The sequence below is a fragment of the Diorhabda sublineata genome, chromosome 3, assembly GCF_026230105.1.
Source record: "Diorhabda sublineata isolate icDioSubl1.1 chromosome 3, icDioSubl1.1, whole genome shotgun sequence".
Classification (NCBI taxonomy): domain Eukaryota; kingdom Metazoa; phylum Arthropoda; class Insecta; order Coleoptera; family Chrysomelidae; genus Diorhabda; species Diorhabda sublineata.
In genome coordinates, this window is record NC_079476.1 from 34,116,570 (window position 1) to 34,133,712 (window position 17,143).

Sequence of the window (17,143 nt, forward strand, 5' to 3'; positions counted from 1 at the left end):
GCTAATCACCTAAATATCTGTGGTCTTTACACAAAGGAAGTCAACAAATAGGCCAGTTAAATCTCAATTTGTGATATAATAATACAAAATAAAATTATATTTCCAATTATTTAATAGTATTTATACAATATATAAATAAATTTTTGTTATAGCTACTATAACCCTTAAACATGGTTATAGCCTTCATTTCGACGAATGGACACAGTCTTTTTGATAATCTGTGCAACCGCAATGTGTTTTCTCTTTTTTCAAGTCACATAAATCATTTCTATCTCTATTACATCTGTCTCCTGTCTCCTCAGCGAAAGTAACTGATTTAACTTTACATTCTTGTATCGGAATATCAGGTTTGGCAACCATAATAGGCCTGGAGTTTTCTTCATTACAAATAGCATTAGCTCCTCTTGCTGGGGGATCGGTACATTCTATCGGAATTGAGCCGTCACAGATTCCTTTTTGAGTTTTCAAAATTCCCGCGTAATATTTTGCTGTCGTTTCTTCGGGCGTATCTATATGTTTCGGCGTGTATGATGTGTATTCCCCTTGAAAATTAAGGATAAAAATAAATGTTACGAATTTCATATTTTTGCAATATTGGAAAACCGTATCTCAAGTATATATAGTGATAACTTTTGCTACTCGTTATTCTCGAAGTTATGATGTAAAAATTTTCGAAAACCACCTACACATCAGCGATAAATTGCTTTGAAACTTTGGGTTTCGATGTCGTGACTTTTACGTAAAGTACAAGGTGTGGTAGTCAATTTTACGTTTTTTAAATGGCTGTGGATACGTAGAAAGTTGTCAAGGATACCGTTATGTTTCCCACCTCGAAGCATTTCAATCGCCATGGAAATGAGGTCAAAATAACATCGAGAGTTTGCTGTGAAAGAGTTTTACCAAACCGATATCTGTGTGGCAGCCCAGCGTTTTTTTCGTACTTATTTTGAAGTTAATCGAAATCGGTCAATGCCTAGTGTAAATTCAATAAAGTTGTGGGTGACAAATTATGAAAATATCACAGAAATGAGGTGACAGTACAAAATCCGTTCCAACTCTTGAGAACGCGTGAGGGTTGTTGTAGGAAGAAGCCCGTGGAGGTCAGCGCGTTGGTAGAGTGTCGCTCTTGGAGTTTTCGAAAGATCTGTCCGAAGGATTTTACAAAATTCAAGTAGTTCAGTCATTGAACCAAAACGTTTTTGCTGCCCAACGGCAATTGCGAAACTTTTTTGGGCAGTTTGATAACAGAATCGTATATAACCTATTTTTTTTTTGAAAATGGAAGAAAGCAGTCTGTTACTGTGAACGGTAAGCGGTATTCGGAAATGTTAAGCTCATTCTTCATTCCTCAACATCGTCAACAATGATCAAACTTTATCCCAATAAAACGGATCCATAAATCACGGCATGAATATTGTTAACGAGATTTTCACGAATCTTGTGATTTCCCGAAATGGAACGATTCCTTGACTTCCCCGTACACCCGACCTCACATCATGTGATTTTTTCTTGTGGGAATTTCCGAGATAGCTCAAAAATTCAAAGAAAGAATCTGATTATAAATCCTGAGAATTCATCAGCGCATACTTCATGACAAGATATACTATTTCAGAAATTACCTGGAAGAATGCGTTAATCGGGAAGGACGCCATCTGAAGATGTTACTTTAAAACGTTGATTAATTACACTTGAGCTTTGTCTATGCTTTTTAATATACAATGAGATTACAAGAATAAAATTTTGAAAAGTACATCCGTTATTTTTCTCAGCTATTTCAAGAATGCAGAATTAACTGCCGCACCCTGTATATCAAAATACACTGAGAAAAGTAGCTCAAACCCGCTATACTGACAGAAATCGATATTTTTAAGTATAAGCGTGGCACCTGTACACATTTAATTGTAGTGTACATACGAAAAAGTTTCCTCAGGTTATACAAAAAATTGGTGTGAAGTAAAATACGAGGGTTCTCTTTCCAGATAATATTCTCGCCTTCAGAAATCAAACTGTAAGCAAAGGCTGTTTTGGTTGGAATACAGCGTCGTGCCATTACTAAATTCTGAAAATATCGCTTCTTGTTTTGGTTAATCGCTCTCTGGTATATTTAATTTTGAATTATATTACTCACCTGCTTGTTCATCTTCTTTGCATTCTCCACTCTTCACATCACCAATGACAACAGGATATGGGCATTCCTTGCTGACAGATTTAACACCATAAGGTTGTATAGATGACTTATGAACAATACTTTCTTCGTATTGACGACGAATTTCGTCCTTGATTGCTTGTTCTTTTTCTGGATCCGCACCTCCACCCACTTTTAATTCCTTGTAACATTTTTCTAGATCGGAGGTAGGTTGACCAGCACCTGGAAGTTTTTTTTGGTAACCATTGCATCACAACAAAATTGAATTTTTTTATTAAATCTGTCGAATTTACGAGAACGATTCGATGGAAGTGTGACTTTTCTATGGAAAACTTGCTGTACTGTTAAACAAGATTTTTTCAACGTAATCTCATTTTAAATGTACCCAAGTAGTACAGCGAGTTTCCAAGTTTTTCAAAGTTGTGGAGTTCAGCTAAATACGCGTTTCTGTTTGCCAATACCTCTTCATTTGTCTGAAAACTCTTTCCACCAAGCCTGTTTTTTTAAAATTTGGGAACAAAATTCAACTTTAGCAAGTTCGACAACAAAAAGTAAATTAGCATAATATTGGCCAGTTATAAAGATCCCACCTTTGGCATCTCAAAACACTGTGATCATAAGCTTATTCTCATAAAACACGTTTCTGCTTTTTTTGGGAGCACGTTGCTCGAATGACAAAGTCCATTGTTTCGACTGTATTTTCATTAGGGTTGCGTTTGAAGATATTTATACACTCGTTTGAATTTTTAATCAGCATTAAGCAACAGCGATACCACCTTGCTTTTTCACATGAAATATTTTTTACATTCCGTTTCGTTTATATAGGTAGCACGGAATAAAAAACGAAGTTTATTATACGATTGAGGTCAAGCGAAATTTGTTGTCGGTTGTGGTGGCGTTGAGTGACATAAAAAAAATTCTCATATGACTCCCCGTTTCTGAGTTATAGGCCTTTAAAGTTCGAAGAAATCGGAACTTATATTTAAGTATATTTTTTAAATTATACATTAGAACTTTTCCAGGGATAACCTGTACAATCTAAATATAGCAATAATGAATTTTTCAATAGATTTTTTAACAAAACGGTACACTTTGTTTGACTCGATAAAATTTATGGTTAAGGAGATATGTAGATTTATACGAGTAGATCGTTGTACATGCCAAGAAGACCGTTCGCCATAAAGAGACATTCTGAAGAAAATTATCATAAATTGTTATACTTTATTAAAAATTCTACTAAGTTCAGATGCCTATAACTCGTTCGTATGAGAAATTTTTGTTATGTAACATCATTATCTTCATTTCATTTACACAATCCCGAATTTATTGCATCAAATCCTGGAACACCCTGTATATTTGGAAATTATATAAAAAATTGAAAGAAACTTGGCAGATTTTTAGCATAATTTTATTTAGGAGAGTCTAAAAGAAAAATTAGTGAAGTTGCTGTAGAAATTTTTGTTGTCTGCCACAGAATGATCATTTTCGCGATATGCGCATATCTACTAAAAAAACCTACTCAAAAATGATCACGCTTCCAAATTACCATATCAAATAATTTGCTCGCTCTCAAATCTCTGAATATTTCATCGGTAAATTACATAATAAATTACCAAAAATATAAAATACCGTATTTTTACCTCAATGTTGTTTACAGTTGATCTATGAATTCCGTTTTAGAAACTTTAGGATGTGGGATTGCTCTACATCTACTATTTTGATTTATCTACTAAATACAAACTTACTTGTATCGACGTCCCATTGCCTTTCGGATTCGATATTTTCTTTCATTTGATCCTCGACATCATCTTTCAAATATCCTTTGTCAAACATGTAATTTCTTATATTTTCGATAACTTCGCATGGGAATTTACCGGGATTAGATTCCATATAACGGTAAACGTGTAAATCGGCACCGACAATGGTAAATCTTTGATTGAATATAGATATACCTGCTCCTATATAGAAGTCTACAGGGGAATAATAATCTGGATTCAGCGGATCGGAACCTAAAACGGAAGTATTAATACCAATATATGGGCCAAAATTTATGTTTTGCCATCTTGCGCCGGAATGCCTGAAATCATTCTTTTAGATTTTCGATAACTTACATAGGGTCGGGAATGTTACCCGTTCCTTGATGAATATTCTTTTTTAGTTGGAGTATTTTTCTTAGATTATTTACAGAAACTTGGGTTCCAAGAAAATTCAATAAAAAAAATCAACTGGAGATGGGTCTGGACTGTAGGGAAGACATGCAAAATCTCTTCTGCTCAATGTCAATTTGTTTAATGTTGGATGTATGGCAGGTTGCGCCATCTTGATGCATCCATGTTGTAATATTATAATCCTCATAATGATGCAACTGATGTCGCATAATAAGCAGAGTTAACAGTTAATCACTCCGTTCATTTTAAAAAAAGAACCGGTCTATGATTCCCGCGTAAACCCCCACTTTTTTAGAATGTGACGGTCTTTGGTGATTTAATTTAGGAATTTCTCTTCAGCTTCCAAATCTGCATATTCGACGCAAAATTAGTTGTCCGGGGTATCGCCAACCTGAGAACATTCGACCGAAATTCGAAGACTAATGAGAGTAGAACCTTTTTTTTTTTTTTTTGTAAAATTGTGTTTACAGGATACGCGTTGCTCTCTCGCAAATTCATTTCCAGGAAAACCACTCGGTAGCAACTCCCGCGGTTACAAAATTAATCCATATAATTAACTAACTTCATGCTACACACCCAAACGCTTCGAACCCGCATCGCACAACAAGCAGTGATTAGTGAAACCGCGAGTGAAGTGCAGATGGTAGTGTACAACGATATGAAACCATTATTTAAATCAAAAGTACAAAAATTATGGAAACGAGTTAGGAATCATCAAAATTTCAACTAACTGAGTTACATATTAACTACAGGTTTATTCAAAGTTAATTACTAAAAATAATTCTCAAAAATGTGAATTATGCAAGTCACTACTCACTGTCACTCAAGGGACAGCTCAAAATTTCACCAATCAAGACAAAAACCTCAATAATCTAGAACATGTACTCGTACTTGGCAAAAATATAATATAATGATAATAAGGTATTAACAAAACTATAAATACACTACCGGCCAAAAGTTTGAGTGAAACATAACTTGTAGTTGTTCTATATTTAAACTTTTCATTCATCGTTGTAATGCATTTTTGCATTTTTTGCGATTCCCTGTAACAGGGACAAATAATTATTGTCTATTTGGCTCCATTTGTTTTTCAGGATATTTCAAACATGTAAATTGGAAGTAGGACACTGCTTTTTAATTTCTTTGTCCAATTTGTCTCAAAACAACTCAATCAGGATAATATCTGAGCAATTGTGAAGACTAAATCATTACTTTCCGTACATGCTTCATTTACAATTCTTTCAAATACTCTTTGCTCTTCGAGGAATGCTGGTCAGAACGTAATAAATTTTCTTTTAATCTTTACTTCAGTCGCCAATCCTCTAAAACATCCCTAAACCATGATCGAGCCTCCGCCGTATTTTACAGTCGAGTTCACACATGGTTTTAACATCCGTTTTTCCTTTAACCATAAACACTCTTCTGTTAGACCCAAAAACCTCAAACTTCGACTCATCTCTCCATAAAACTCTTTCCTACTTTTCATGCATCCCATTTTTACATTACTTAGCCCACTGCAACCTCTTAATTGACGTCTTAAAAGAAGTTTCTTCACTGCCACCCTTCCAAAAAGACCAACTTCTCTCAATTTCCATTTCACTCAAAACCAGATGCCTAGATTAATTGATCTGATGCTATCTTTTAGCCCGAAATACGTCGATCACGTTTACTGATCAATCCAATACGTTTATCTTCAGCGGTCATAATTTTTTGAGGCTTACAAATATGAATTTGCGAAAACGAAAACAATTCGTATACAAACTTCATTTTGGTTCATAAAGTATAAATTACAGTACGTTCTTCCTTCTCTCACGGCAAACTATAACTAAACTACAATCATAAACAACGAAAAAATCATTCAGAACTAAAGAATAATAAGCAAATCCGCCGGTACTTGCTTAAGTTTCAATTTGTTGTACTCTCCGACAAAATATAAACATGTTCTCGTATAAAGTAAACAAATAACAGACACTATCATTTTTAGTTTGTAAGACACTATGAAAGAGAAATTTGTTAAAGTTATTATTTTGAAATTTAAATAATGGATTAAGTATGGGGTGGGCATAAACTTTTGACCTGTAGTGTATGTCGATAATTACCCAAGTGGTAAACGCGACCTATTCTCGCAAAAAAGATTTTTTTTCGGAGCTACAAATAAAAAAATTGGTGTTTGGATCTATGATTTATGAGGTAATTTTCCATTTCAATTACGAGGGTCATTCAAAAAGTAGTCTTCGCAAATAGTGCGCAGCGCCTTTAACTTACCAGGTTTCTTCAATAAAGTAGATTGCAGATATTTTCCGCCCAATATACCAGAATTTTTGATAGGCGGCTCAGTTATTTTGCAGGTACCATCTGCCAAAGAGTAAGTTAAAACAAACTTTCGAATAGTATCTTCTGGATGAACGGTGTCCATCACCATTTCATACCTTAAATGAACAATTTTTATTTATACTCCAGAATGGTATTGACATTCATCATTCCATGCAACAAATCTGTTCTTTGTATTTCAGTATTATCGTTGGAATATCAACCAAGGAGTGATGTTAAATGTTAAAACATTTCTAGGTTATGTGCGTGTCATTGCTAAATTTACAATATATGTTTTTAAATAGTTTGATTAGCTTTTATACGTTCATTTTCTATTTTTTTTGAAAAAAATTTCGATTGGAAACTATGAGGATGATCAGATTTAATTGTTTGTAAGCACCAAAAATTGTTTAAACAACTGTAAACTTCTATGTTAACAAAATAATACTGAATAAAAGTATGCGCTTGTCATTTGTCAGTTCATTGTGTACTTCGAAGTGGGGCAAAGAAATTTCAAGAATATTTATTTAAATTTTTGCAATTTGGGGTGACATGACCAGCCAAATACCAGAACAACAAATTTGCGTTGATATTCCAAGTGCAGACATTCGTGAATGGCAAAGTCGAGAGTAGATAATTTCGATCTTACGGACCCCTATCGATTAGGAAGTCCAACAACATCAGACGACAAGGGCAGAAATGGAATTAAATCCATGTCCAACAATCGATGACTTCTCAACCTTAATAAAACATTCAAGAACATTTGCAACAAATTGGACAAATACGTAGGGCAGGTGTTTGGATCCCACATAATCTGTTCAACATGTTAAGCAACCCTTTTTTGATCACTGAAGACGAAAAATGGGTCCTATTAGATGATAATCCGTAAAAAGAAGTGGTTTTCTTTAACTGAATCACCACCAAGTAATGCGAAGACGGGTTTGTATCCCAAAAAGGCGCTTCTGTGTGTTTAGTGCAGTATTTGTTAATTTTGTCATTTTGAAGTGTCATTGCAGATCTTTATAGTGAACAATTCAGTCTCGGAAACCAATCTTCAATCGAATTGTCAAAAGAATGCAAGTCGAACGTTGGAAAAATTGGTGTATTAAGGTTTCCATTTATTCCAATCGCTACAAAAATTTTCTTTGAAAATTTGTTGAAGCTTCACACACTACCACTACACCAACTCTCATAATTACACTATCTGACGTGCTTGCTTATTTTCTAACTAGTTTACCTTCAGTCTCTGAAGACGATAACTTGGTTATCGAAACACGCGGCAGACAGTGTAATTGTGAGTGTTGGTGTAGTGATGGTTTAAACAGTGTGTTCATTATGAATATCACCAACTACTCCAGCAATTCCAACATAGTAAAGGTTGTTAATGTTAAACTAGAAGCTCCATAATTTCGATTACCTGTAACATATTTACCTTAAAAATTTATTAGCATTCAACAACTGCTTCATAACATCTTTTCTCGGTGGTTTCGGTAAGAAAGTGAGAGTGTTCTGCAATGAATCTTCGAGAGATCCCAGTCCATCGTGCGGAGGGATTTGCGTAACTGGTGGCTTTTCTTGACGTTCACTAATATCAATGGCGGGCTTCTGTTCTATACCTAGAGCTATTTTGAAATATTGTTTAGTAAAGTTGTCGCAATCGTACAGTAGCATATCACGTCCCAAAACGAATATAGTTTCGCCTACTTGGAAATCTTTGGGTTGATAATATTCGGTCACTTCCGCATCAGATAATTCCAAATAGATAGCTGGATATGTTGAAGGAGTATCATTATATCTCTATAACGGAATATACATTTATTTTCTAATAAAATCCATCACACGAATCAAGACAATAATCCAGACCTTTGGTTGGCGGGTCACAATTAGAATTGGTTCCGAATATGTTTATTCTAACGCGAACGTTTTGAGAACTACAGTTTATTAATTTATGTCAAATCTTATAAACCCTAAAAGCGAGGCACTTTCAATGAGGTAAATGAACAATTAATTAAGTTTAACTGATGTTTACATTAGCGGTTTTTGGTAATTTACTTTTTCTACAAATTCTGAATAGAACAAACCGCGACCAGTCCCTGAATTACTTTGGAACCAAAATCGCGAGAAAATTTGTTGATATTGGACATATTTTGATGTCACAATAAATATAAATATTGTAACTGTAAAGTGGACGTTTTGGATTAGTTCAAAATGTTATTAATTGATCCCTTCCCTCAAGTTCCTTCCTAACCTAACTTGTAATAACAAAACAGTGCTTTATTACCTTTGGTAATTTCATTTTTCTCAATAATACTGGATAAGGATCTCTACCGTCATTCTTTTCGTGTACTTCTTTTACAGACACGGTATCATCTGCTAAGAAATACAGAATTTCGTATTTCATCAGTTCTCCATACTCGTTTTCTCTGTCATCCCAAACGGCTTTAAATCTGAAAGAATTCCAACAGATCATTACTGCAATTAGTCGAAAATATAAATAAATAAAAATTGTAAATCCTCGAAAAGACAATCATTCAGAAAGATATAAAAAATAGACCGATGACCTTGGAAAAGTTAATCAGGCACCTTGATTTGATTCTTATAAGGTCACTGGACAAACTGTAAGGCTTGTCCATGTGTTTGAACCTTGCACGTGTGAGTGATGATCACTTAGATAGTGCCCAGTTAAAGGACCAGTCATCGGCCAATTAATTGATAAGACAAGCAGATAACTCAGTTTTTCTCGTGCTAGTTGTTTCAATTCATCTTCATAGATAGTGTCCTACCTGTGAGCGAGGTATACATTAAAAATGGGCTCTAGATGCTTTTGTGGTGGTACTGATTACAAATTACAAATATACAAAATTTGTACCAACTTGTTCGTTCAACCAGGCAATTGACTATTCGAGAACCTTAAAATCTCATGTGTTGCTTCTGCTTCGAAAGTTTTCGGCAGGTAAAAGTCTACATCCACTTTATTGAACAGATTTATCACCATGCGACTGTTGCGAAAGATATATTACAGTAATGGATTCAACTACAGAATAAGTGCATTAGGTAGTAATCAGAAGAAGACTAATACAAATTTTACGTTATGTTTTAAATGGACAAATAAAAATAAATTTTTATAATTCGACATGACTTTATTGTTTTTCAAAATATTCACTATTAAGATACTTTTGCATGCGTTTGAACCGATTCCGATTGAAGTACCTCCAAAACATGTGATTTGACTGCATCAACCGCTTCTTCGGGTGTAGAAAAACGTTGACCTCGCAAATTTTGATCTGCAGGAAATAAAAGAAATCATTGGATGCCAAACAAAGACTGTACGGTGGATGACCCATCAATTCGATGTTTTGATTGTTCAATAACGTTTTTGTTTGAGCTGATGAGTGAGAGCTTGTAGTGTCGTAATGAATGATTCGTTTTCTGTGATTGGTTTCTCAAATTTTTTCGATCACTTCTGACAAAAAATGCTGGTATCCCATTCAGAATTGACTGTTCTATGTTATCCGAAAAACAGGCGTTTATTATTTATATAATTCACGTATCACTGTCACATAACTAACTTAGATAATTTATTTAAATTCTTCGATTACTTTCTATTTCGATCTGTTGACTATTTATTATAAACTAAATTAACTGCGTTAGACAAACTCCTAGTATGTATCCCAAAAGAATTCTCAAAAGCCACCTGCTATAATAAAAACAAACATCAAACGGATACCGCGGTTTATAGAAAGTATTTTAAAGACGCCTACGCCGAATTTTAGAATTCCAATACATCTATACAGGATCGGTTCCAGGGCGGATACGCGCTCATAATACTTATATACATCGTTTTATCGCTACGAATACTCACTTGAGGACTTTTCCATCGTATTCCAAAAACCTTCTTAGTTTATCATCAGAAGATTTACTTTTAGTAACATTAGTTCTTACAGATAACTCTCTGTTGAATGTATACGGATCTACAGGCATTTCCTCGGCATCTTGCATCATTAAACCTTGACTTGCCATGTATTCCTACAATTTGAAAATAGACTGATGCGATTATAAATCTAAGAACTGATAAGAGAAGGACTATTAAAAGTTTTACATGTTATCAAAGAGCTGCATCACTTGATGCCAATTAATAAAGTAAATTAGGGTAAACTGTACAGTTTTGAACAGTATGTGTTCATCCAATAATTTGTAAAAAAATTTTATAATCGCATAAAATTGACGTTTCTATCTAGCTTCGATCTACCGACTAAGCCGTGTTATGAACCATTGAGCTATTGAAACTTCAAAAAATCTTTATAAAATACATAAGGATTAAATAAGTATGAAATATGTGAATCTAAAGTTAATTTAAGAAAAACTGTTATTATAGAATGACAAAAATGCACTTATATATTTACTGGATTATATATTGATATGAAATGCGAGAAAGTATGCGAAGTTACAAGTCAAGAAAAAATTCTATCTAAACAGACAAACTATCAACGTAAGTTAAAGTGTAGTTAAAAGTATAATTGAATATTCGTCTCACACTTTCTTAAGAAAAATTATTCTGATAATCTGATTCCAATTGACACACGACTAATAATAATTTGTTACGCTTCGTAAACATTTCGACTCACCCTAGTAAATTTATCGCAATCTACAGTATGATATACAACGCCGTTAAACACCAAATCTTTACCGACATTTAAATCTTTCCAATGCCAAAATTCACCTCTTTGATTTTTGGGAATTCTACCTCTTCTCACTAGTCTTCCTTGATCGATTCCACTATTCTACAAATATATAACGATTTATTTAATTCCTTCCAATTTTTATCGATATAGAAGAATCAGTAAATATTGGAGGAAGAGGTGTGAAGCAACGTATAAATAAAATAGAAATTAGGGACTTATTGAACCGCGATATAGTGCTAGCAGTAATAAATCCGGCATTATACTGACACATACGCAGGCGTAGTATAAATTTTAATAAGGGAAATTTTATTGAAGTTACTGCTAGACTTAAGCTATGTAGGAATAAAGAAAGCAGTATTTTTTGCAGTATTTTGACATCTATCTACTATGGAAAGGATGGAAAGGAAAACAACATTAAGATTTACTTTCGAAGATGATGTAATCCTGCTCAGGGAATTTATTACAAACAACCTAAACAATCTAAATATATACAATCTACAACAATTCAAAATATATATTGAGCTCATAGTTTAAACTACTTTATGTCTCTTGTTATCAGAACAAAAACCATTAAGACATTTGTTGTAGGAAGTAAATTATTAGATTGTACTTTCTGGTACTAAGCCCAATGTTTCATGTGCATAAAATATATTGGAGATTATAGTTTTGTTATGAAATTATGGTTAGTTTTAAATCTAGGCTAAAAAATAAATCAGATGGGACATCTATCAAATTTTTATTAAAATTTGGAGATTGTACACTTTGAAACTAGCCTCCTCATATTTATTCACAGATGTCACTTACAATTGCTTATAATTGAATAAATTTTATTTGTCAGTTTGCCATCAGTACAGAAGGACTTACTTCTCCACACATATTCACTCTTTCTTCGGTTAACCAATTCAAATTTTCTAAATTTCCTCTTTGTTCAAGGATGATATTTGTCGGGGTTTTAATAATTTGTGATATTGATTGTGTTGATCCTCCAAACATCTTCCTGAGTTCACTTAACCGAACAGGATAAGAAAGTCGTCTTAAAAGAATGCACATGCAGTTAAACTTAAAACAAATATTAAGGGTGTCCACAGATTTTTTTTGAATTCCCTGACTTTCCCTGGCCAGATTTAAAAATCCCCTAACCATGTCAAGGTGTGGATTTATTTATTTAGAAACAAAGTGATTGATTTAAAATAATAATAATACTGATAATAATAAGAAATTAAAATATTATACTATAATCAAATATTGTTTATAATAATTTTCTTCAATTTTTATCTAAAATAAAATTCGTATAGGACTAAAATTTGAGTGATTCATGAATTGGGTCCCAGCTCAGGCTCCAGAGTAAAAAACGGGATGAGGGGGTAACTACTACTTACCATCTACTAGTTAACCAGCTCCTGAAAAAACTATATCTGGAATTCTTAGTAATTCTAAATGTTTCCTTCCAAAGCGGAAATCATTCAGAGTTTCTTCATGAATTAAATTATTGATATTAAAATTTTGGGGCACCCGGATTTACATATCTGTTTATTAAAATATGTTTTAATATCACAAACTCTCTCTCACCAACCAAAATGATTGCTTCCAATTCTTCTTCCATTATCAGGAATAAATAAATTTTAAAAAAAGTAAAAACTCACACAACACTTACTAGCTTACTATACTGCTAGCACTATATCGCGGTTCAATAAGTCTCGAATATACCAAATAAAAAAGGGCTACTGCAGATGGAAAAACTTTGCTTTTGACGTACTTTCACAAAAAATATTTTTATTAAAGTCTCCACCATATTGGAATACACCTTTTTCCTAGAGGAAAGCATAGATATTTCCAAGTATCCTAAACTTTGAGCATTTTCAAAAAGAAGGATAGAATTTTGTGAATCTTGTTGTGAATAAATGAAAGATTCTTTGAAATCACTTACTTTTGTTCTTGGTTCCATAACCGTTATAGTATCGTCTTCTAAGAAATAAATTATATTAACTTTCCGGACCCTATAAAATTCGTTTGGTGATTCCACAACGCCCTGCTTGAAAAACGCTTGAAAAGTCAAACATTTTTGAGAATAAAGCACATAGTGTGGAATAAATTGAGGTAACGCTTCGGTTTTCGTACGGCCGTACGTTAAAGATGGATCGAACATGGCTACGTCGCTTTTTTGGAAACATTTCACAGAATTAGAATCTAATTCTCTACCACCAGGAGCAAAGTAATTCGTTTTGGGTAATTTGTAACCGTTGATAATGTCGAATGTATGACTAACGTGGAATCTACTTTGCTGAAATGAATTAAATGTTGTCAGAGAATTAATTTATTCATTTCAATATAATTTCTGAAATTTTGCTTCTGTACCACTATGCCTACGTTCTGCCTTTCACACTCAAATCTGATCAGATATTAAAAATGCGAACAGATTTATCACCCATCGTACAGGTCAGATTGTAATTTTCATTTATTCTGCAATTAAAATAGTTTTTAGGCTTCACCACAGATGACGAGGTGACAAAAGCAAATCATCAAATATGTAAGTAACTAAAAATTTTTAAATCTATAACGTTTTATAAATAAACGAACGCTAATTTCAAAAAATGAACCTTCTTTTTCAATAATTGTTTGAAATTATGTTGTTCAGTTTCAATGCATTGTAAGCGCATTTTTTACAAAAAAATATAGCTGTAGATGTATCGAAACGAAAGATTTTGTACATAGTTATAAAAAAACGAATTAAACTATTCCCATTGACCAAATGACATGAATTGATGTGAATTGTTGTGAATTGATGTGAATTGATGTGAAATGATGTGAATTGACGTCATTTGACATTTGACATACGTCAATTGACGTCACGCTAACGGTAAAAAGTGCGATAGTCTCTTACGCCAAAACTGTGACGACTGTTTTACATATTTATTTTTTGGCAAAAATTCCCAAACGTCAAAATCTATTTGCGCTCTTAGACCACACATAGACAAGAGCTGCTGCTTTTCCTATTCCACACAGCAAAAGGAAAATGGTGAAGCATCGATTAGAAGTAGTCACGTCAATTTTACAAAATTTTCTGCAAATCAAAAGAAGATAGAAACATCACACCACGTTCTGATTCTTTTTTAGGCATTGATAACCTATTTCGATTCTTTGGAAGGAATAGAAATCATTTCAGATTCTTTTAAAACAAGTAAAATTGGTCTCAATTGTTGCAAAAACATCATCGAACCATTAAAAGCATTTTTGATTCTTTTCGACTCATTAAAAGCAGCCAAGGTAATCTAGAATCGAGTATAGTCGTGCAATGTGGTTTCGAAATTAATCCTTTCAGATGTTTCGTCACTTTTTTGTCTAAAGTATCAGTCCTCGTGTCTAAAATTATATTGTATTCCATCTCAAACTACTCAACTTTTTATTTACTCCACCACCTACCCACATTCCCGTAAAGATTAAGACATAAACGTTATGAGCTCAAGGTACAATGTATTATACTAGTCCAATGGTAATAAAAAGTGGGCGAAATACGAACGCCCAAGGAAAAATATAAATAAAACAGTGAAATTTGATGACAAAGTTTCTTTCTTTTTTTAATCATATTTACCTAACGAATATACTAATCAACATTTATACGTTTTTAATATATTGTAATATTATGAAGGTAAAAAAAACCCTTAGTGTTCGGCTGTACTCGATAAATATCGAACACCGAATGGGGTAATTACCAACTAACATTATTAACGACAGAGATCACAATTAAAAAGCCAACGATGTTCACTTTCGGTCAGTAGCCCAGTCGTGAGCCCATTTTTTGCACACCTAGCACACAATCCAGTCTTCAGCAAGGGGATCTATAAATTTACCTGTACAAATAGTACATAAAAATTCTTCATTTCCCTTTTTCTCTTTATTTTACTTTCGTATTTTGACTAGTGTCACTAAAGTCTTTTATATTATTGAAATTCGTTGCTACCTTCTCAATTACTTTGTTTGTAGATTTCTTTCTGGACTTTTTGTGCTTTAGCTTTTCTTCTGTTTTCTTTTTTCTCTAGCTGATATTTTATAGGTGTGCTCGTATGAATAATAGATTTTTTTCTTCCTGATATTGCTTTTTGATATTTTTGTAGAAATAACAGGGATATCAACGATCTCTGATGGGGAAATTGGATGTGTAATTGCAGTAATTTCAGTATGCAGTAATTTCGGTATGATTTTGAGCATTTAGAGCTTGTTGATCTTGAATTACTTGGTTATCTGACAATTGGGTATTCCTATGAATATTTTGTGTCGGATTTATTTCTTTTTATTCGTTTCCCGATCATCTGTAAATAAAAGTTTCTGCTGCTTTACCGAGAGTAAGTTTTTTGGTTTTAACATCGTTGATAACCTTTTCGGTATCTTCTAAACTGTACTTCATTTTTATTTCGTTTGAAAGTTCGACGCATCTAGAACAGAAATAAAAGTAAGCTGAACGGGAAACCAAAAAAAGGGAGTGGAGTAATGCCGAACGTTCGATATTTCCCGACTTGAGTGTTCGAATTTACCGCGCGGGCCTGAAAACAATAAAATGACAATAAACAAATTAGGTTATGTTGCCAATTGTGTCATTATCATTTAGCTGATTAATATGTGATTACTCCACTATGTAAAAAATAAATCACCATTATAGATAGAAATTAAGCTACACTAACTTGAACTGTCCAAAAACTTTCATCAAAAACATATAAAATATTGAAAATTGCTTACCTTGACAAGTACGTGTGTCCGCGTCTCCCACTACTTCAACTATGTTATTTGAAAGAACCACAAAAATTAGAAAACCAAAAAATTATTTTCAACTAACTATAGACAAATTTCCTCTAATATGAGATAGTTACATAAGGAAAATCATGTCTGTTATTAAGTCCTGATTTGACGCGAACGGGTTCTGTTTAAACACTAAGAAAACTTTATTCTTATCCTATAAGAGGTTTTGTTTCTTGGTCTACATATTGACGACGCCCTCCAGTGATCTGTACATGTGACTTTGGAGAAAAAATTATTCTATGCTTGTTTTGGCAATAAATTTGTGCCTGAACAGCTCGTTTTTCGTATTATTAACAACTTACTACTCGTTGTTCGAATCGCGTCTTCCCTATGGTTTACCTTTCTAGGGGTTTTGTAGTTTGCACCTTCTCGAATCTATCTTCAAATTAGAACATAAAAAGTATTCGTAACATTATTGGTTTAAGTAGTAGAACACATTGCGAATACTGTTTTAAGAAATACAGAATTTTAACTCTCCCCGTTCTCTTCATTTTAGAATCCGTTGTTAATTATTCAAATTTGTCCATAAAATTGTAAAATTTTCTTTTGACAATAAAGGAAAAGGATCCTACTGTTCTATTATACCGTTTTTATTTCATGTACCACTTTTTCAAGTACAGATTGGAATGAATTTTTTTATAGTATACTCATTAACTATTTTACATATAAACTTATGTTTAAAAGACTTACAGTTGGGTCACTAAAAGTGAATCCAGGTAGTTTAGGAATTCCTGCCATTCTAAAAATATAATCTCACCACTAAAAAGTCTAAAAATACAACGTAAATGAATTATTGACAAAACATTGATCTGATGATTTTGGTTTCTATAGTTACTATTAGAGAAACTTAAATCGATAGTAGGTAACTACCTTTTGAAATTTCTCAAAAATCAGAAAATATTTCTAAACCGCAATTATTAGCTTCGGAATACTTCAAATTAAGATCTTTATTGTTTCTGAATAAGCTGAAAACAGTGAAAACGCATAAATGCATTTGGAAGCGGCTTTCGACTTTCTGTGAAAAATGAAAATGAATTTTTGGAGGA

General features: G+C 33.2%; 1 protein-coding gene across 1 annotated transcript; it reads right to left on the minus strand.

Moving 5' to 3' along the window:
• Positions 1-183: 183 nt before the first annotated feature.
• LOC130441761 (EF-hand domain-containing protein 1-like) lies at positions 184-16,835 on the minus strand. The gene is made up of 10 exons (XM_056775546.1): positions 16,788-16,835; positions 13,234-13,587; positions 11,250-11,405; positions 10,487-10,650; positions 8,906-9,071; positions 8,057-8,421; positions 6,580-6,743; positions 3,892-4,155; positions 2,129-2,368; positions 184-542 (listed from the first exon to the last, which is right to left on the minus strand). The coding sequence occupies exons 1-10, from the start codon at positions 16,833-16,835 to the stop codon at positions 184-186; spliced, it is 2,280 nt and encodes a 759-aa protein (XP_056631524.1).
• Between the last annotated feature and the right edge of the window lie 308 nt (positions 16,836-17,143).

Bases quoted from the DNA above. Each gene is read 5' to 3' on its own strand.
- LOC130441761 (XM_056775546.1), bottom strand. From the start codon at position 16,835: ATGGCAGGAATTCCTAAACTACCTGGATTCACTTTTAGTGACCCAACT. The intron at 8,422-8,905 runs GTAATAAAGCAC...ATTCCGTTATAG, and splicing joins GAAAAATGAAATTACCAAAG to AGATATAATGATACTCCTTC. The intron at 2,369-3,891 runs GTAAGTTTGTAT...AAAAACTTCCAG, and splicing joins GCAATGGGACGTCGATACAA to GTGCTGGTCAACCTACCTCC.